General features: G+C 45.5%; 1 protein-coding gene across 2 annotated transcripts in view; it reads right to left on the bottom strand.

The window, feature by feature from the left end:
* sdha (succinate dehydrogenase complex, subunit A, flavoprotein (Fp)) overlaps positions 1–22,174 on the bottom strand; it is a 50,425-nt gene that overhangs the window by 12,534 nt on the left and 15,717 nt on the right. For both annotated transcript variants that reach the window (XM_078398330.1, XM_078398331.1), the window contains exons 5-11: positions 20,474–20,638; positions 18,607–18,755; positions 14,777–14,901; positions 11,248–11,416; positions 6,257–6,452; positions 5,945–6,116; positions 3,599–3,717 (exon numbers count right to left, since the gene is read on the bottom strand). In XM_078398330.1, the coding sequence (XP_078254456.1) occupies positions 3,599–3,717; positions 5,945–6,116; positions 6,257–6,452; positions 11,248–11,416; positions 14,777–14,901; positions 18,607–18,755; positions 20,474–20,638 (1,095 nt within the window). The remainder of the gene's footprint in view (positions 1–3,598; positions 3,718–5,944; positions 6,117–6,256; positions 6,453–11,247; positions 11,417–14,776; positions 14,902–18,606; positions 18,756–20,473; positions 20,639–22,174) is intronic.

Raw genomic sequence — 22,174 nt, 5'->3', positions numbered from 1 at the left:
GCTCCTTGGCGACAACAGATGCAAAGTACTTGTTTAGTACCTCCCTTACATCCCCAGACCCCAGGGACAAATTCCCTCCTTTATTCTTCTCCCTGGTTTCGTCTTATTTTTAATATAGGTATAAAATGCTTTGGAATTTTCTTCATTCCGACTCGCCAAAGTCATTTCATTGCCCCTATGGTCCTTCTGATCACCCGCTTGCGTTCTTTCCTCCATCTTTATATTCCTCCAAGGCCCCGACTGATTCAAGCCTCTTAATCTGTGCATGGGCTTCCTTTTTCTTTTTGACTAAATTTACGACCTCCTTGGTCATCCAAGGGTCTCTTACTTTGCCATCCTTATCTTTCCTCCTAACTGGAACACGCAGGTTTGGAGAGTTGATCAACTGGACTATAAACAACACCCACGTTAGATGTTCTGACCCAATAACTCAAAATCTCTGTAAAGCGTCTTTGAGTATATGAAAAGCGCTATATAAATAAAATGTATTATTATTATTATTAATAACAACCGCTCCCAGTGTCCTCCTGAGCTCCTGCCTGATAACATTGCAGTTCACCTTACTCTAGTTTATACCTTCCTGCAAAGTCCAGCCTTCTCCCAATTCAAAACAATCTTCAAACTTATGGAGTTGTGATAACTCTCCCCAACATGTTCTTCCACTGAAACACCAGTCACCTGGCCGGGCTCATTTCCCAACACAAGATCCAGTATGTTCCCTTCGTGGATTGGACTATACTGGTTCAAGAAACCCTTTTGGACGCACTTCACAAATTCTGCCCTGTCTAAGCCTTTGGCACTGAGCAAGCCCCAGTCAAGATTGGGAAATTTAAAATCACCCACTAAGACAATTCTGTTGTTTTGGCATCTTTTGGTAATAGGTCTACATATCTAGATAGAGCTCTTAAGGATAGCGGAGTCAAGGGGTATGGGGAGAAGGCAGGAATGGGGTACTGATTGAGAATGATCAGCCATGATCACATTGAATGGCGGTGCTGGCTCGAAGGGCCGAATGGCCTCCACCTGCACCTATTGTCTATCTGTTCCTCGATTTCTGCTTCCTATTGGGGAGGGACTAGAGGAAAATCCCATTAGAGTGCTTACACCGTTCTTATTTCTAAGCTTCATGTATACGGCTTCAGTGGATGAACCCACCAGTAGGTTCTCTCTGAGTGCCGCAGTGACAATCGCCCCCATTACTCGTGCAACTCCTCCACCTCCTTTGCCTCCCTCTTGACTCAAGCCTGAAACATCGACACATCGAAAATTGAGCTGCCAACCATCTCCCTCCTGTAACTGCATTTGCACAATGAAGATAGCATCATAGACCCAACTATCAATCCAGACTGTGGGTTCATCTGCTTTCTTCACAACACTCCTTACATTGAAATAAACACACCAGGCCATCAGAGTCACCATATTCCTTCACCTCTCCTTGCCTGTCATTCCTTCGAAACTTACTAGTCCCAACCTCTATCTTCCCATCAATCCTAGTCTCTGACCGCCTACTTTGTTTCTCACCGCCCTGCTTCTCCAGTTTAAATCCTCCCAAGTAGCACTAGTGAACAAAAAAAATTCCGCTCACTCAGCACCAGGTGCTGCATAAGAAAGATATTTCTAATATCTACCATTTTCGGGTATAGAAGCATCAGTCAGCATCACTGAAGATAGATGTGTAGGAAGGAACTATAGATGCTGGTTTAAACTGACGATAGACACAAAATGCTAGAGTAACCCAGCAGGACAGGCAGCATCTCTGGAGAGAAGGGATGGGTGACGTTTTGGGTCGAGACCCTTCTTCAGAAGCGTCACCTATTCCTTCTCTTCAGAGATGCTGCCTGTCCCGCTAAGTTACTCGGGTCTATCACCTTTTATCCCTAAACTAAACCAAAACTACTCCTGGAAAGCTTCAAAAGGTACTGAGACAGGCAGATTGGAACAGTAGTCAACAGATTCCCCGAAAGGAGGCAGTGGCGAACCTTGATATATTGCTCTCAAGGGAACTGATGATTCGTGATGGTGAGGCGGTGTTGTAGATGATCATAGAACATCTATCACAATTAACACGCTGGCACCCAAACCCAATTATGCCTTCGCTCCCATGAACACCTACTGTCCATCAAAGATTGCATTTTAAGAAAGCTGGATATTTTCAGGAACATGTATGAAAGACAGGTTTTTAAAAATATTTACTTATAACCGTGATCTGTGCCACAGAAAGATAAAGGTATTGGAGGAAGGAAGCCACTGAGCATTAAGGGCAACCTTCATTCTGATGCACTTTGCTACTTCTTTTTAAGACAGTGCAACCCAGAGCCATTAACTACACTTCCATCCAAGTCTTGTGTCCACTTGCAGATGTACAGTAACATCAGGTCATAGACAGAAGGAAATATGACCCCCAATGTGTTACCCAATAGGGGAGTCTATCCCCTACTCCCAATTTCTCCGTCCACGCCACATCTGTGCTCGGGATGAGGTGTTTCACACACGGGCATCAGAGATGTCCTCATTCTTCAGGAAACGGGGCTTCCCCTCTTCCATTATAGATGAGGCTCTCACTAGGGTCTCTTCTACATCCCGCAGCTCCGCTCTTGCTCCCCCTCCCCCCATTCGTAACAAGGACAGAATCCCCCTCGTTCTCACCTTCCACCCCACCAGCCAGCGGATCCAACAAATCATCCGTCAACATTTCCGTCACCTACAACGGGACCCCACCACTGGTCATATCTTCCCATCCCCTCCCCTTTCTGCGTTCCGCAGAGACCGTTCCCTCCGTAACTCCCTGGTCCACTCGTCCCTTCCTACCCAAACCACCCCAACCCCGGGCACTTTCCCCTGCAAACGCAGGAGATGCAACACCTGTCCCTTTACCTCCCCCCTCAACTCCATCCAAGGACCCAAACAGTCTTTCCAGGTGAGACAGACGTTCACCTGCACCTCCTCCAACCTCATCCATTGCATCTGCTGCTCCAGATGTCAACTTCTATACATCGGCGAAACCAAAAGCAGGTTCGGCAATCGTTTCGCTCAACACCTTCGCTCAGTCCGCCTTAACCAACCTGATCTCCCGGTGGCTGAGCAATTCAACTCCCCCTCCCACTCCCAGTCTGACCTTTCTGTCATGGGCCTCCTCCAGTGCCATAGTGAGGCCCACCGGAAATTGGAGGAACAGCACCTCATATTTCGCTTGGGCAGCTTGCAGCCCAGTGGTATGAACATCGACCTCCAACTTTAGATAGTTCCTCTGTCCCTCTCGTCCCCTCCCCCTTCCCAGTTCTCCCTCTGTCTTCCTGTCTCCACCTATATCCTTCCTTTGTCCTGCCCCCCTGACATCAGTCTGAAGAAGGGTCTCGACCCGAAACGTCACCCATTCCTTGTCTCCTGAGATGCTGCCTGACCCGCTGAGTTACTCCAGCATTTCCCAATCTTCAATGATATTTTGGGAATATTCGGTACATAAGTGCTAAATAGTTTTCATGAACTGAATTTATTTAAACATAGCAAACCCTAACTTCCAATAATTAACTTGTGCATTGCAGAAACTTCACAATATAGTCACTGAATAAATCCCCGAACGCTGCTTCTATTCCCTCACCTTCTGCATGTTCAGTCGGAGTTCAGACGTGCGAATACTTCCATCGGCAAATCGCAGCTGGTCAAGGTTTGCCACCGACTCTTCTCCAGCATTTGGGTCAATTGGTGAAAGAGCTTCCCCTGGATTTGGAGCAATAAATAAGAACAGGACCTCAGCCTCCAAAACTGATTGTAAAAGAACTGAACTCAATTCTGCTGGGAAATTCGTCCAAAAAAACAAAACAAAAAACGAAATCTATATTATTGTAGTTAAGAGTGTTTCCAAGATCTTTCAGTGACCTAGTAGGTTCACTAGGTCAATTCCCAGAATGGCGGGACTGTCGTATGTTGAAAGACTGGAGCGACTGGGCTTGTATACGCTGGAATTTAGAAGGATGAGAGGGGATCTTATTGAAACATATAAGATTATTAAGGGGTTGGACACGTTAGAGGCAGGAAACATGTTCCCAATGTTGGGGGAGTCCAGAACCAGGGGCCACAGTTTAAGAATAAGGGGTAGGCCATTTAGAACGGAGATGAGGAAAAACTTTTTCAGTCCGAGAGTTGTGAATCTGTGGAATTCTCTGCCTCAGAAGGCAGTGGAGGCCAATTCTCTGAATGCATTCAAGAGAGAGCTAGAGCCCTTAAAGATAGTGGAGTCAGGGGGTATAGGGAGAAGGCAGGAACGGGGTACTGATTGAGAATGATCAGCCATTATCGCGTTGAATGGCGGTGCTGGCCCGAAGGGCCGAATGGCCTACTCCTGCACCTATTGTCTATTGTCTAACTGTTTGAAAAGCAGTGAGCTTTCTTAATATCCTTAATCAACAATAGTTGGCCTGATTCCTTGCTAATATGATCCCTGTCGAAAGAATGTTGGCTGCTGGTGCCAGCCTATGTAATAATGCATATCCTTCAGAAGTGGCCCCTCTGATGAAAAAGTCAGAGTTGAAAGACAATATAGCTTCTATTCAGTCTGCTTGCAACCCTGAATATTGCAATAGATTGCCACACTTAAACAAAATATACGGTACCTAGAATGGTGCCAAGAAATCCTGTTTACTGCGTGGGGGAAGAATGGATGGCAGGAGACAGTGAGAAAGTGGCAAGGTGGTAATAAGTTGGATGCAGGGAGTGAGGTTTGCTGGTGCTCGCTTATTTTGCTGTGCAATCGTTGGATGCAAACTTCCTGTCACAATGCCTCCCCTTCCCTGTCACAGCAGAAACTTGAATGCCCCTCAAACATGCAATTAATGCTCATTACATTTATGAAGCTTTGAAAGACTCCATAAACTGCTAGGTCAGGAGGAACAGGACTGAGAAGTCCTGTCAGCAGTTGGGTCTGGGCAATAAACCATTGCTTTTGGATTTCACCAATTTAAAAGTATCAAACTCTTGTTTTGAGGCAACCTTAGAAATAATCACCATAAACACATTCTTCTTCGAGATGCCTCTTACCAATTTTAACCCTCTAAGCCACAGCACCTTGTGCAGGATCCTGAACCAACTGGAGAGAACATTTTTTAAACTTACTGTAGAGGACTACATAAGTACTGGTTGCAAAAATGACATTTTTCTACGAACCGTTTGGGGCTCTGTTACCTCAATAATATTTAGCAAAGAAAAATACCGGACATCTACACATTGATATACAACTGGTATTTAAATTTAAGATAAACACAAAAAGCTGGTGTAAATCAGCGGGACAGGCAGCATCTCTGGAGAGAAGGATTAGGTGATGTTTGGGGTTGAGACCCTTCTTCAGTCTGAAGTCTTCAGTTCTTCAGTTTGAAGAAGGGTCTCGACCTGAAACGTCACCCATTCCTTCCCTCCAGAGATGCTGCCTGTCCCGCTCAGTTACTCCAGCTTTTTGTGCCTATCTTCAGTTTAAACCAGCATCAGCACGGTGGTGCAGCGGTAGAGTTGCTGCTTTACAACGAATGCAGCGCCGGAGACTCAGGTTCGATCCTGACCATGGGTGCCGTCTGTACGGAGTTTGTACGTTCTCCCCGTGACCTGCGTGGGGTTTTCTCCAAGATCTTCGGTTTCCTCCCACACTCCAAAGACGAGCAGGTATGTAGGTTAATTGGCTGGGCAAATGTAAAAATTGTCCCTAGTGCGTGTAGGATAGTGTTAGTGTGCGGGGATCGCTGGGCGGCGCGGACCCAGTGGGCCGAAGGGCCTGTTTCTGCGCTGTATCTCTAAATCTAAAAAAATCTGAAATCAGCAGTTCCTTCCTACAATGATATTCAAATTTGAACTGTTGTGGAAAACAAAAGCACAGGATCAAGAACATTGATTAATTAGATCAAAATGGGGTGCAAAGCTGGGCGCTCTGGCACGCTGCAAAGTGAGTTGGAAAGCTTACCGGGCTTGGACACTTCTGCTATGGTTAGGGCACAGGCGCGGCCAAACACCACCAAGTCGAGGAGGGAATTTGCTCCCAGCCGATTAGCGCCATGAACAGAAGCACTGGCAGCTTCACCACAGGCGTAGAGTCCGGGCACAACCACATCTTTGCCATTTACATGGTTAATCACCTGCAACAATTCACGATACTCTGAGTATTGCATTGTAGCACCAGGAGAACATGAACGTCTGATTCAGTGCAAGCGAACCCAAGCCCCATGTCTATAAAATCCCCATCAAAACTGAAATCAGTGCAACGGACTGTCATTACCTGGCCTCTGTAGTTGGTGGGGACGCCTCCCATGTTGTAATGCACAGTCGGAAGAACTGGTATAGGCTCTTTGGTGACGTCCACACCAGCAAAAATCATGGCAGTTTCTGAAATACCGGGCAGTCGCATTGCCAGCTGTGCAGGGGGGAGGTGGTGCAGTTGTAGGTAAACATGATCTTTTTCAGGGCCACATCCTCTGTTGGAATAAAAAGTCAACAATGATGATCGCAAGAGAAGACACCAGGAAAATGACTGGATCTTTTAGAGCCTGGTAGCCAACTGTGTGTGTTATGGAGTCGGGTTGGGTATCAAGAAGCCATCGGCACGGTGGCGCAGCGGTAGAGTTGCTGCCTTACAGCGAATGCAGCGCCGGAGACTCGGGTTCGATCCCGACTACGGGCGCCGTCTGTACGGTGTTTGTACGTTCTCCCCGTGACCTGCGTGGGTTTTCTCCGAGATCTTCGGTTTCCTCCCACACTCCAAAGACGTACAGGTATGTAGGTTAATTGACTGGGTAATATGTAAAAATTGTCCCTAGTGTGTGTAGGATAGTGTTAATGTGCGGGGATCGCTGGGTGGCGCGGACTCGTTGGGCCGAAGGGCCTGTTTCCGCACTGTGCCTCTACATCTAAAAAAAAACCTAAAAACCTACCTACATTGCAATCAGGTAGGTTCTTCAAAAGCAAGTTTGTTCTTCGAGTTGGATCATCACTTTGCGGTTGCACAAAACAATGGTTAGACATAGTTCTGCTCGAAACAGCAAGGCTGTGGTAGCAGTAGAGAGAAAGTGCAGAAGACATTCATCAGATTGTCGTGTGGAATGGAGGGCAGTGGTTATAAGGAGAGATTGGATAACCTGGGTTTATTCTCACTGGAACATAGGAAGCTGAGGGATGACCTCAGAGATTTAAACAAATCTGAGGGGCATTGGTAGGACTGATAGAATTTATTTTCATGGCAGCACAATCTAGAACTAGAAATTGCAGATTTAAGATAAAAGGAGAGAAATTTAAAGGAGATCTGAGTGGTAAGTTTTTTCACAGAAAGGGTGGAGAATATCTGGAACAATCTGCCGAAGAAGATAGTGGAGCAGATACTATTATGATGTTTAATGGGCATTTGGTGTGTACATGGTTAGGAAAAGAGAGGTACATGGACCTAATCCAGGCAAATGGGATCAGCACAGATAGGCATCGCAGTGAGCATGAATGAGATGGGCCCGAAGAACCAGTTTCTGTGCTGTATGTTTGCAGATGACACAACGGTGATCGGGCTGATCACCAAGGGTGAAGAAACAAACTACAGAGCGGAGGTGCAGAACCTGGCGGACTGGTGCTCAGATAACAACCTGTCCCTAAACACCTCCAAGACCAAGGAGCTGATCATCAACTTCCGTAGGTCACACAACAGGGAATACGCCCCAATCTTTATCAACGGGGACAGTGTGGAGAGAGTGTCCAGCTTCAAGTTTCTGGGCACTCACATTTCGGAGGACCTAACATGGTCCAATAACACTGCTGCGCTGGTCAAGAAGGCACAGCAACGACTGTTCTACCTGAGAACACTGAAGAAGTCTGGTCTACCCCAACAGCTGCTGACGACATTCTACCGCTGCACCATAGAGAGCATCCTAACACATGGCATCCCTGTGTGGTATCTCAGCTGCACGGAGGCAGAGAGGAGAGCTCTTCAGCGGGTAGTCCATAGAGCTCAGAGGACCATCGGAACACAGCTACCAGCCTTGGAGGGCATCTACAACACACGATGCCTCAGAAAAGCCACCAGCATCCACAAAGACTCCTCACACCCCTGCAATAGTCTGTTTGAAATTCTACCATTGGGCAGACGATACAAGGCCTTCTACGCCCGCACCTCCAGACTCAGGAACAGCTTCATCCCCAGGGCCATAGCTGCCATGAACCGGTCCTGCTGAGCCGGATGGTCACATCACACAGTGAACCGGCACAGATCTACTTGCACTTTATACTATTTTAAAACTGTTTCTAATTTTGTTTCACTGGGTTGTATAAAGTTAGCTAATTAATTTATTGCATCATATGGGAGGCGCATTCCCAATCTCGTTGTACCCCTGTACAATGACAATAAAGATATATTGTGTTGTATTGTATTGTATTCTATGATTCTATATCAGCAATTTATCTAATTGTTCATAGTCATAGAAAACATAGAAAACATAGAAAGTAGGTGCAGGAGTAGGCCATTCGCCCCTTCGAGCCTGCACTGCCATTCAATATGATCATGGCTGATCATCCAACTCAGTATCCCGTACCTGCCTTCTCTCCATACCCCCTGATCCCTTTAGCCACAAGGGCCACATCTAACTCCCTCTTAAATATAGCCAATGAACTGGCCTCAACTACCTTCTGTGGCAGAGAATTCCACAGACTCACCACTCTCTGTGTGAAGAAATGTTTTCTCATCTCGGTCCTAAAAGACTCCCCCTTATCCTTAAGCTGTGACCCCTGGTTCTGGACTCCCCCAACATTGGGAACAATCTTCCCGCATCTAGTCTCTCCAACCCCTTAAGAATTTTATATGTTTCAATAAGATCCCCCCTCAGTCTTCTAAATTCCAGCGAGTATAAGCCTAGTCTATCCAGTCTTTCTTCGTATGAAAGTCCTGCCATCCCAGGGATCAATCTGGTGAACCTTCTCTGTACTCCCCTCTGGCTAGAACGTCTTTCCTCAGATTAGGAGGAAAGGAGGTCACAGAGCCATGCAGCATGGAAACAGGCCCCTTGGCCAAATCTGGAGTCACAGCCCTGCCTGATACTGCTGCTCAACCTTGGGACCTTGTGTTCTTTCTCAGTGAGGAATAAATCTGTCGCTATAATTGAAGTCTGCAGCCCATGAGCCGAGTGATAATCTCCCCCAGAGTTTGCTCCAGTTCAACCAAAAGTCCAGGCCAGGACATTGGCCCTAAGCTGACAGCAGGAGCCTTTACAGCTGAACCCTCTATCCAGGCTAATGCTCGGTTGGGCAACAGGGCAGTTGCAGACAGCAGGTGGCAGATAGCATCATTGCTTCTGCCACAGAGACCACCATCCCCTTCCAGAGGTGAAATTCTTGCTATTAAGGGCGTGCAGCGTAGGTTTACTAGGTTCATTCCCGGAATGGCGGGACTGTCATATGTTGAAAGACTGGAGCGACTAGGCTTGTGTACACTGGAATTTAGAAGGATGAGAGGTGATCTTATCGAAACGTATAAGATTATTAAGGGGTTGGACACGTTAGAGTCAGGAAACATGTTCCCAATGTTGGGGGAGTCCAGAACAAGGGGCCACAGTTTAAGAATAAGGGGTAGGCCATTTAGAACTGTGATGAGTAAAAACTTTTTCAGTCAGAGAGTTGGGAATCTGTGGAATTCTCTGCCTCAGAAGGCAGTGGAGGCCAATTGTCTGAATGCATTCAAGAGAGAGCTCTTAAGGATAGCGGAGTCAGGGGGTATGGGGAGAAGGCAGGAACGGGGTACTGATTGAGAATGATCAGCCATGATCACATTGAATGGCGGTGCTGGCTCAAAGGGCCGAATGGCCTCCTCCTGCACCTATTGTCTATTGTCTATTGTGAAAGATACCTGGATCCATGCCCTCTCCCACCCTGATGAACTCGCCTCACTGGAAATGTTGCCTGACCTCCCGAGTCCTTCCAGTATTTACTGCTTTTCTTCCAGATTTCCTGCATGTTTTAATTTTTTTTTTAAATCAAGTATTAAACTTAGGATAGGCAGAGGATAACATGAACCAAATGAGCTCTCTGTGACCTTGTCCCACCCTATCCGCTCCACAGACGTCCTGGATCAATTCTTCTGTTTGGTCTTGAGAACACTGCTCTTTTTCAAACATATATAATTCTCTAAGCTGAAAGGATCCTGGCAAGAGCTTGTGGTCCAGAATTATAACTAAACTCTGCCCTCTTGTGGATGCTCAAAAATCAGCATTTTAAAACCATTCAACCCAGCCCTAGTCTTGCATACGCCAGGAAAGTAAAGTGGAATGAAACATTACTCTGCAACATTTAATGTACTACTCAAGGAAGAGAGGATGATGTTCCAGAATTCAAACAAACCTGTGAGCACACCAGGTATTTAGTTTAGAGACACAGCACAGATACAGGCCCTTCGGCCCACCGAGTCTGCACCGACCAGCGTCCCCCACACATTAACACTACCCTATGCACATTAGGGACAATTTTACATTTATACCAAGCCGGTTAACCTACAAACCTGTACGTCCTTGGAGTGTGGGAATAAACCAAAGATCTGAGGAAAAAACCCAAGCAGGTCACGGGGAGAGCGTACAAACTCCGTACAGACAAGCACCTCATAGTCAGGATTGAACCTGTTTGTTTTTTTTTAGATTTAGATCCAACTCAAAGAACAAACTTGCTTTTGAAGATCCTACTTGATTGCAATGTAGGTAGGTTTTTAGTTTTTTTTTTTAGATTTAGAGATACAGCGCGGAAACAGGCCCTTCGGCCCACCGAGTCCGCGCCGCCCAGCGATCCCCGCACATTAACACTATCCTACACACACTAGGGACAATTTTTACATTTACCCAGTCAATTAACCTACAAGCCAGTACGTCTTTGGAGTGTGAGAGGAAACCGAAGATCTCAGAGAAAATCCACGCAGGTCACAGGGAGAACGTACAAACTCCGTACAGACAGCACCCATAGTCAGGATCGAAGCCGAGTCTCCGGCGCTGCATTCGCTGTAAGGCAGCAACTCTACCGCTGCGCCACCGTGCCGCCCTTCTAAGGAAGAAGAAACTCTAGAAAGTTATTGCCTGATTATTGTCCTAAACTCAGTGGGTCAAAATGTGTCTTGTTTATGAGAGATGTGTTTTCCATTGGCTGTTAGGTGTAGCTTTCCCTTTGCAGCAGGGTGAAGGGGATGTAGGAGGAAAGATAAAGTGCAAGTCCTATTCTCACAAACACAGAGGACAACAAGACACACGGTCAAAATCTTACCGTCCTTCACGAATTTCAATCGTCATGGATCGTGAAACGACATCTCTTGAAGCCAGATCTTTCGCAACAGGAGCGTAACGCTCCATAAATCTCTCTCCCTCACTGTTGATGAGAATCCCACCCTCACCACGACATCCTTCAGTAATGAGACAACCAGCACCATAGATTCCTGGTTCAGGGGAGAGGAAGGGTGAAGAAAGTTAGAAGATTGGCCAGGTGGTGAGTGAAGGCCAGGGGAAATAAACCTGGCTTTCACGTACATCCTAATCTGACATGCCCGAGGTCAACATTTAAGCATCTGATATGATCACCCCACAAATACGCCATAGACAGCAGAAATATAGTCACAGCTAGATTCCATCTAAGCTAACAAACATAGAAAATAGGTGCAGGAGGCCATTTGGCCCTTTGAGCCAGCACCGTCATTCATTGTGATCATGGCTGATCATCCACAATCAGTAACCCATACAATTAGACAATAGGTGCAGGAGTATAAATAGAAGGTATTTATTCACAAAATGCTGGAGTAACTCAGCAGGTCAGGCAGCATCTCGGGAGAGAAGGAATGGGTGACGTTTCGGGTCGAGACCCTTCTTCAGACTGATGTCAGGGAGGCGGGACAAAGGAAGGATATAGGTGGAGACAGGAAGATAGAGGGAGAACTGGGAAGGGGAGGGGAAGAGAGGGACATAGGAACTATCTAAAGTTGGAGAAACCCTCTATCTTCCTGTCTCCACCTATATCCGTCCTTTGTCCCGCCCCCCTGACATCAGTACAGGAGGTAGGATGTCATCTTACAGCTGTAGTCGCAAGGCCACACATTTAGAGTACTGCTGAATACCCACTATAGGAACAATGTCATAAAACTGGGAAGTATACAAAAAAGATTTACAAGGATGTTAGCAGATCTGGAGGGTTTGAGTTACATAGAAAATAGGTGCGGGAGGAGGCCGTTCGGCCCTTCGAGCCAGCACCGCCTTTCATTGTGATCATGGTTGATCATCCACAAGGAGAGGCCGTGTCTTTTTTTCCCCCTGGAGCATAAGATGATCAGGGGTGACCTTAGAGGTATATAAATCTATGAGGGGCAGAGATAAGATGAATTGCCTGCAGTCTTTTCCCCAGGATAGGAGAGTCTAAAACGACAGCAACTAGGTTTAAGGTGAGAAGGGAAAGATTTAAAAGGAACCCGAGGGGCAACTTTGTCACATGGAGGATCTTGCATACATGAAACAAGCTGCCAAGGAAGTGTTTGAGGTGGGTAGAATTATTACATTTGAAAGACACATATAGCTACTTTGACAGGAGGGATTTTGGGGTCAGACACAAGCAAATGAGACTAGTTTAGTTGGGCAACTTGGTCGGCCTGGACGATGTTGGACAAAGGGTCCATTTCCCTGCTCAATAGCTCTATAACTCTAAATATCCTTTGCAGTTGCCATTGCTATTATCTTTTTTCAGCTGTGCACTGCATTTGAGATGCAGCGTCACTAACGGCCTGGGCAACTGTAACATTGCTTCCACATTCTTAAATACCCTACCTTTTGCAATAAAGCCAAAAGTACAGTTTGCCTTTGTAACTACTTGTTAGATCTGCCGGCCAGCGCATAGTGATTCATAAACTAAGAACACCCAGGTCCCACTAAACGTCACTCAGGTGCAATGTCTTTCCATTTAGATAATAACTTGCCTTTTGAATACTCCTCCTGATAGGCATGAGCTCACTCTTCCTCACATTAAACTCCCCAATTTGCCAGGTTTATTCCACAATCATTCAATTTATCTTTATCACACTGCAAAATCATGCTATCCTCACCACACCGCACCGTTCCGCCCATTGTCATATTTTCAGTAAACTTATTTTGTTCCCTCCTCCAAGTCATTAATATAAATAGTAAACAATTGAGGGCCTCGAACCAATCTCTGGGCTACTTCACTGGTTATAACTTCCAGCCTGTAAAGTACCTATTTATTCCACTCTCTTCCTGTTGAGACAGATACAATAGCGACATTTAAGATACTTGGACAGGCACATGAGTAGGAAAGGTTTAGAGGGATAATATGCACCAAACATGGGTAAATCGGACTGGCTAAGATGGGGAATCTTGGCTGGCATGGATGAGTTGGGTCAACAGACCTCCTTCTGTACTGTTTGACTCGATGTGACAAGGTGCCACAGTAGTGTACACACCAGCATCTTATGTGGCACCTTGTCAAGTTTCTTTTGAAAATCTAAGTAGACCACATCTACAGGCTCCCCTCTCTCAACTCTCCCTGTCACATTTAGACAATAGACAATAGGTGCAGGAGGAGGCCATTCGGCCCTTCGAGCCAGCACCACCATTCAATGTGATCATGGCTGATCATTCTCAATCAGTACCCCGTTCCTGCCTTCTCCCCATACCCCCTGACTCCGCTATCCTTAAGAGCTCTATCTAGCTCTCTCTTGAATGCATTCAGAGAATTGGCCTCCACTGCTTTCTGAGGCAGAGAATTCCACAGATTCACAACTCTCTGACTGAAAAAGTTTTTCCTCATCTCAGTTCGAAATGGCCTACCATTTGTTAAACATGACTTACCTTTCATTAAATTATGTTGCTATGACTTCCTCTTGGTTTAGTGACTCCAATATCTATTCTTTGCAAGATATTAATCTAAGTGATTTAGCTTCATCCCGCTTTGAACAAGGATCGTTAAAACCAGCTGATAACCATGTCTTTATCCACCTCCACCTACATCCTTCCTTTGTCCCGCCCCCCTGACATCAGTCTGAAGGGTCTTGACCCGAAACGTCACCCATTCCTTCTCTCCTGAGATGCTGCCTGACCTGCTGAGTTACTCCAGCATTTTGTGAATAAATACCATGTCTTTATCTGTCCTTGTCCAAAACTCTGGATTTCCCCCCCCCTTCAGATTTCCCTTTCTTTCATAATCTTTAAAACCTAGTTCCTTGACCAAGCTTTTGCTTGATGATCAGAGTGTGTCGTTTACTTTATGTTACATTTATGGAAGCCGCTTCAGATATTTTTACAGCATTAGAAGTTATTACTATTCCAAAAGGTCCACCTTAAAACATTCATAAGTATTAGTGAAACCAAAAACCTCTCAGCCTTTAAATTACCTTTTAAGTTGTGATAAATATAACTCTCCTGAAATAGAAAGTGGCTTGTTGAAACTATTCCCCAACTCATAAAGAATTCGGCACAATTGGGTTTAGAAAACATTCCTAGTTACGTACTTTCTAACTTCCATGACAAAATATTTTAGATCTTTCATTAAAAGGATGACAATAGACAAGAGGTGCAGGAGGAGGCCATTCGGCCCTTTGAGCCAGCACCGCCATTCAATGTGATCATGACTGATCATTCACAATCAGTACCCCGTTCCTGCCTTCTCCCCATATCCACTGACTCCACTATCTTTAAGAGCTCTATCTAGCTCTCTCTTGAAAGCATCCAGAGAACTGGCCAGAGATGGACACATACAATGACATTAATACACTAAGCACATGGGACAGCAATCCACCTACCTGTGGGATGAAACTGGACAAACTCCAAATCCTGGTTTGATAATCCAGCCCGTGTGACCATGGCAGTTCCATCTCCAGTGCTTGTGTGTGCTGATGTGCAGCTAAAGTAAGTTCTTCCATACCCACTGCAAGGCAAAATATTTTCTCAACTCCATAGCTTCTACATAAAAAGGAACTCGGTCATATTGCCCACAAATTTTTCTTTGTTACATAATTCAAATGAAAATCTAAACATTGTCTTTCTAAATTATAGACAATAGACAATAGGTGCAGGAGCAGGCCTTTCGGCCCTTCGGGCGAACACCACCATTCAATGTGATCATGGCTGATCATTCACAATCAGTACCCCGTTCCTGCCTTCTCCCCATACCCCCTGACTCCGCTACCCTTAAGAGCTCTATCGAGCTCTCTCTTGAGAGCCTTTACACGTCCTGCAACTGTTATAAGCCCTGCAACGTTTCAGTGGGAATTTGCGAAGTGGAGGGAGGATGTCAATCTGAGGCACTGCTTCACAGCTTCAAGCCTCTCCTTCTCCCACTGCCAACTCTGCCGTGTTTTGACCAATAAATAGGAGAGGATATACAAACAAACTTCAGGCAGCACCTCATCGTATTTCCCCATGTTCAGGAACGAGTACTGGAGCCAAGCGCAATTCGGAGCAAAGGTGACTTCGGCACAATTTGAGGGTGGCCAGGAGTGCGGCACGGTGGCACGGAGAAAACCCACGCAGGTCATGGGGAGAACGTACAAACTCCGTACAGACGGCGCCCGTAGTCAGGATCGAACCAGAGTCTCCGGCGCTGCATTCGCTGTAAGGCAGCAACTCTATCGCTGCGCCACCGTGCCGAAAACCAATGCAAGGAATACTTCAACGATCTCCTCAATCAGAACTCTGCCTTTGATGTGGGCATCCTTCACTCCATTTCAGAGTGAAATATCAGCAAAAAAGTTCAATATTAACCTGGTTTGGTCATTCAGGAGCTTTCAAGAAACAGAAAGGTGTCTGAAGGAGTCAAATTCAGTGCTAAAGTATAAATAAATGTCAGAATAGTACTTCTGGCATTAACCCATGAGGAAGAACACACCCCAGGAGATCCGCGACAACAAATTGGTGACCACCTTCAAAACCACCAAGGTCATTGCCAAATGCTTAACAACCTGCTGTCTGCCACAGGAGAATCATCACTTCTAGAATTCGAATACAGATACTATCCACCGTTAGTCTCAAGGGATATGATCTTCCCTTTGTGCAAAGCGAAGAAAAATATAGGTGTTACACCTCGAGGCCTTATTTGACCTCAAAGAAACCTTCGACTGCCTCAACGAAGAAAAATTCGAGAAACCTTCTCAGATTTGGGTGTCCTCAGAAATTCATTACCATTCTACATTTGACATGCAATGATTTGCAAGCCAAAGAACATAACCAACAGGCGCGATGGACCAAATCACTATTCAGATTTGAGTCCAGCATGGCTGTGTTGCTGCATGAACCTCTTCTCGATCTTCATTGCTCCAATATTGCACCTCATCTCCAATAACATTCCTGGTGGAGTGGGGTTAAATCTAGAGGACTGTTAAATCTAAAGGACATCACATAATTTCCACATCAGAACCAAGATTAACCCAACTTCAGTCATCAAATGATGAAATGCTACTGATGCTTGTTTGGATTCACATTTGGAGTCAAGCCATGAGAAAGAGTCAGAGATTCCTTCACTGATGTATACAAAATTATAGATGTTATAGTAAACAACCAAAGAGCTGAAACCTCTCCATCAGTCTTCCCATTGTTCCTTGGATCATCTTCTATTTCTCCAGAGCCACCGCTTAGAAAGGACACACCAATCGAAAAGTAGAGTTGATCTCCACCACCTTGTATGAATCAAAGGCACTAACAACTTAAAAATTGGCACCTGTAAGCATTGGGATCTCTTCCGGGACAGGTAGCAGCTAAACTGGAAGGGTGCCAATATCTTTAGAGATACAGTGTGGAAACGGGCCCTTTGGCCCACCGAGTCTCCAGCGACCAGTACACTAGCCTTATCCTGCACACGAGGGACAATTTACAATAGGCAATTAACATTCGTCTTTAGAATGTGGGAGGAAACCGGAGCACCTGGAGAAAACCCACACTGTAATCAGGTAGAACTTACAACTCTGTACATACAGCACCCCTACTCAGCATTGAACCCTGTTCTCTGGTGCAGCAACTCTACCCCTGCACCACTCTGCTCCCAGGTATCAACAATACCCTTGCAGAGAGGTTTATTGATGGTACCCCGGAGGGTTTAAACTAGTGTAGCAGGGGTAGGTTTGCAGGTAGATTGAGAAGATAGGTGCCAAGTCAAGCAGGTCTAACAGCAAAAACAGGTTATGAACTTCTGCTAGCAATGTACACACACAGCATGAAAACATGGCCGGCAGCCAAACTTGCCCACACCGGCCAAGAAGCTCCATTCACCTGCCCACTTTTGGAGCATATCCCTCGAAACCTTTTCTATCCATGTGCCTGTCCAAATGTCTTTTAAATCTTCTGCACCTACCTCCTCTGGCAGCTTGTTGATCTACCCACCACCCTCTGTATGAAAGAACTGCCCTTCAGGTTCCTATTAAATCTTTCCCCTCTCACCTTAAACCTATGGCCTTTGGTTTGTGATTCTCCTACTCTGGGTAAAAGACTGTGCAACTACCCTATCTAGTCCCCTCGTGATCTTATACACTTCTATAAGATCACTCCTCATCCTCCTCCTAGCCTGAAAAATCCTCAACAAGTAAATGTTCTTATAAAACATCTCTCATCTCTGCATATGTACCAAAGCAACTCACAGTCAAGTGATGCCATAATAATGAAAATATATGACTTTTGGTGAACACAAAGGTAACAAACAAGCCATCATCTGTTTTGGTGCTGTGAGTCAAGAAGAAAAAAAATGGTCACAGTCCTGGAAGATTGTCTTTAACTCATAATGTGGGGTCTTTCACAATTATTTAGTTATTTGTTTCTCTAAAATTCCAACATAGGATTCTTATGATTACATTTACAAAAAAAGGGCGGCACGGTGGCGCAGCGGTAGAGTTGCTGCCTTACAGCGAATGCAGCGCCGGAGACTCAGGTTCGATCCTGACTACGGGCGCCGTCTGTACGGAGTTTGTACGTTCTCCCCATGACCTGCGTGGGTTTTCTCCGAGATCTTTGGTTTCCTCCCACACTCCAAAGACATGCAGGTGTGTAGGTTAATTGACGGGGTAAATGTAAAAATTGTCCCTAGTGTGTGTAGGAGAGTGTTAATATACAATAGACAGTAGACAATAGGTGCAGGAGTAGGCCATTCGGCCCTTCGAGCCAGCACCGCCATTCAATGTGATCATGGCTGATCATTCTCAATCAGTACCCCGTTCCTGCTTTCTCCCCATACCCCCTGACTCCGCTATCCTTAAGAGCTCTATCTAGCTCTCTCTTGAATGTATTCAGAGAATTGGCCTCCACTGCCCTCTGAGGCAGAGAATTCCACAGATTCACAACTCTTTGACTAAAAAAGTTTTTCCTCATCTCTGTTCTAAATGGCCTACCCCTTATTCTTAAACTGTGGCCCCTGGTTCTGGACACCCCCAACATTGGGAACATGTTTCCTGCCTCTAACGTGTCCAACCCCTTAATAATCTTATACGTTTCGATAAGATCCCCTCTCATCCTTCTAATGTGCGGGGATCGCTGGGCGGCGCGGACCCGGTGGGCAGAAGAGCCTGTTTCCGCGCTGTACCTCTAAAAAAAAATCTAAAAACTATACAAAGAATTTAATACAGCCAGAAAAAAACAAATGAGTTCTTACCCTGTGGCAAGGACAGTGTTATTGGCTCTAAATCGGTGAATAGATCCATCTTCCATGCAGAGTGCAATAACACCTTTACACTCCCCATTCTCCATCAGAAGATCCAAAGCAAAGTATTCGACAAAGTAGCTGGTGTCATAATGCAAAGACTGCAGAGGAACATGACCACAACATTAATTACCCGGCGGCAATAAAACATGATGCAAGAATGCTCACTGTGCAAGGTAAATGGGACAGGACCGACTGTCATGGAGAATAAGAATCTTCCCCCCTCAGTCGGAGCACATTTACGAGCATAATCTCCAATATAATGAAATTATTCCAATTGTCTGCATTATTAATCTGGCCCATTTCTCTTTCATTGTTTCTTTTAAAACACAGTTTATTATAAACTTTAAATTGTGGCACGTAATGTCATATGCGATAAGCAAATAGCTTGTTTCGAGTACTGATTTAAACACAAAGCTCGGCTACAATGTCCTCACTCGTAATAAGTCCCATAAATCCCATGGGTAGGCCCATGGGGTAGGCCATTTAGAACTGAGATGAGGAAAAACTTTTTCAGTCAGAGAGTTGTGAATCTGTGGAATTCTCTGCCTCAGAAGGCAGTGGAGGCCAATTCTCTGAATGCATTCAAGATAGAGCTCTTAAGGATAGCGGAGTCAGGGGGTATGGGGAGAAGGCAGGAACGGGGTACTGATTGAGAATGATCAGCCATGATCACATTGAATGGCGGTGCTGGCACGAAGGGCCGAATGGGCTCCTCCTGCACCTATTGTCTATTGCCTAAGTCCATTCTCACACTGCTCCCTGATTTGCCAACCTTGTAATTTAAAAATTCTTGCACTTGATTTGCAGTCCTTGCTCTGCGTTCATCCACTCCAAACTTTAATCTTTCTTAGCTCTATACCCCCAACATCTCCGTGCTGACCCAAGGCTGGTGTTTTGGGAAAGCCTCGTTTTACTCAATTCACCATGGGGAAGTATGTCTTCAGCTGCAAAAAGACTTCTTCTTCTTGGGTGTGGCGTGCACAGCCTAAAGTTGTAGGCCAAGGGTAGACATCCAGCCCGGGGCAGCTTCAGTTGCTGGAGGGATGGCCTTGATGCCACCAGGGAAAAGCTTCAGTGAGCCGTCATTCACGATGTGTGGGGTGGTCTGGTCTGGATATCTGCAGTCGCAAGCAGGGCTTGCAAATGCGGATATCCAGACCAATGGGTTGGGATTTCCTTCCTACATCACTATGCCTCTGCACCTTCCCTCCTTTAAAGATGCTCCTTTAATTCCTTTTGCTCATAATTTCCAATGACATCATGTGCCTCTGGGCCAAAGTTTGCGGAATATTTTTCCCTGTGAAAGTGCAGTGAGACTTTTTAAACCATCATAAACAACAATTTAAGGGCGGCATGGTGGCGCAGCGGTAGAGTTGCTGCCTTACAGCGAATGCAGCGCCGGAGACTCAGGTTCGATCCTGACTACGGGCGCCGTCTGTCCGGAGTTTGTACGTTCTCCCCGTGACCTGCGTGGGTTTTCTCCGAGATCTTCGGTTTCCTCCCACACTCCAAAGACGTACAGGTTTGTAGGTTAATTGACAGGGTAAAATGTAAAAATTGTCCCTAGTGGGTGTAGGATAGTGTTAGTGTGCGGGGATCGCTGGGCGGGGCGGACTCGGTGGGCCGAAGGGCCTGTTTCTGCGCTGTATCTCTAAATCTAAAAAAATTTGAAGGAGGCAATAAAATATTAATTACTCGGCAGACTAAATGAATCCCAATTAAAGGAGGATGTAGACGATATTTTACATTTAAGATATTCCTTCATATTAACTGGCTTCTTAAATACTCCCAGCATTTTGTTCTCATGTCTTCTTACCCTGCCATATAACGTATGCAGCAAAGAGTGTCCTGTTCGGTCTGCAACACAACAGCAGCGATGAGCTTGTCCTCCTTTTCCAAACTGCAGGCTCTGTCCACCAAAGGCACGCTGGTAAATCTTGCCGTCCTCCGTCCTGCTGAAAGGCATCCCATAGTTTTCAAGCTGGTGTGAAGACAAAGGAAAACACACGTTACAATCTTTACCTAACCAATGAGAATAAAAACTCCCAGGGAACTAACAGTTTGGAGTTCTAACAGAAGTGGCTGCAGAAATAGTCAATGCATTTTTGTGGTCTTCCAAAACGACTTATCTTCGGGAAACGGCCCAGTGTATTGGAAAACTGCAAAAGTGTCAGCCCTATTCAAAAAGGAAGACAGGAAACTACAAACCAGTTAGCTCGTCTTTAGTTGTTCGAAAATTGAAAATATATATTTTTTGAATTGGTGGTAAAGGTCACATGGATAGGACAGGTTTGGAGAGATATGGGCCAAACAGTCCATACTCCGCCACCTCCAGTTTAAATTCCATTTGGAATATTTTGGAGGACCAAGAACCATGTTGAAAGACTGGAGCGACTAGGCTTGTATACACTGGAATTTTGAAGGATGAGAGGGGATCTTATCGAAACGTATAAGATTATTAAGGGGTTGGACACGTTAGAGGCAGGAAACATGTTCCCAATGTTGGGGTAGTCCAGAACCAGGGGCCACAGTTTAAGAATAAGGCGTAGGCGATGAGGAAAAACTTTTTCAGTGAGAGAGTTGTGAATCTGTGGAATTCTCTGCCTCAGAAGGCAGTGGAGGCCAATTCTCTGAATGCATTCAAGAGAGAGCTAGATAGAGCTCTTAAGGATAGCAGAGTCAGGGGGTATGGGGAGAAGGCAGGAACGGGGTACTGATTGAGAATGATCAGCCAAGATCACATTGAATGCCGGTGCTGGCTCGAAGGGCCGAATGGCCTCGTCCTGCACCTATTGTCTATTGTCAAACACGGGCAGGTGGGACTAGTGTAGCTAGGACACGTTGGCCGATATGGGTAAGCTGGGCCGAAGGGCCTGTTTCCACGTTGTATCACTCTATGACACCAAAGAAACTGATAAAATGATTCACTCTGTCAAAATTGTTTTATGAAGAAGAAGTAGTGGCCGGCAAATTTGGTTGATTCTTTGCGAATGGATGAACAATGTTGAACCAGTGGATGTAATATATTTGGATTTTCAAAAGGCCATCCACTAAGATGCAACACACATGCTCGTTGTAAAAAAAAGGCTCATGGTATTATTGGCAAAAGACTAACACAAATAAAGGATTGGTTAAGTGGCAGCGAACAAGGGATTAAGATGTCATTTTGAGGTTGGTAAATAGAAACTAATTGGTTGCTACAGAGTTTCAACTGATTACAGTCCCACATATGTTAATGACTTAAACAAAGGGATCAAGTGCATTGTTTAGGATACAAAAATAAACGGGAAAGCAAATTCTGAGAAGAACAGGTTCTACAAAGTGTATAAGAAAATAACTGCAGATGCTGGTACAAATCGAAGGTATTTAGTCACAAAATGCTGGAGTAACTCAGCAGGTCAGGCAGCATCTCGGGAGAGAAGGAATGGGTGACGTTTCGGGTCGAGACCCTTCTTCAGACTGAAGAAGGGTCTCGACCCGAAACGTCACCCATTCCTTCTCTCCCGAGATGCTGTCT

This window comes from Rhinoraja longicauda, chromosome 4 (genome assembly GCF_053455715.1).
Source record: "Rhinoraja longicauda isolate Sanriku21f chromosome 4, sRhiLon1.1, whole genome shotgun sequence".
NCBI classification, from domain to species: domain Eukaryota; kingdom Metazoa; phylum Chordata; class Chondrichthyes; order Rajiformes; family Arhynchobatidae; genus Rhinoraja; species Rhinoraja longicauda.
The sequence above is the reverse complement of the archived record's forward strand: the minus strand, read 5'-3'. Positions and strand labels throughout refer to the sequence as shown.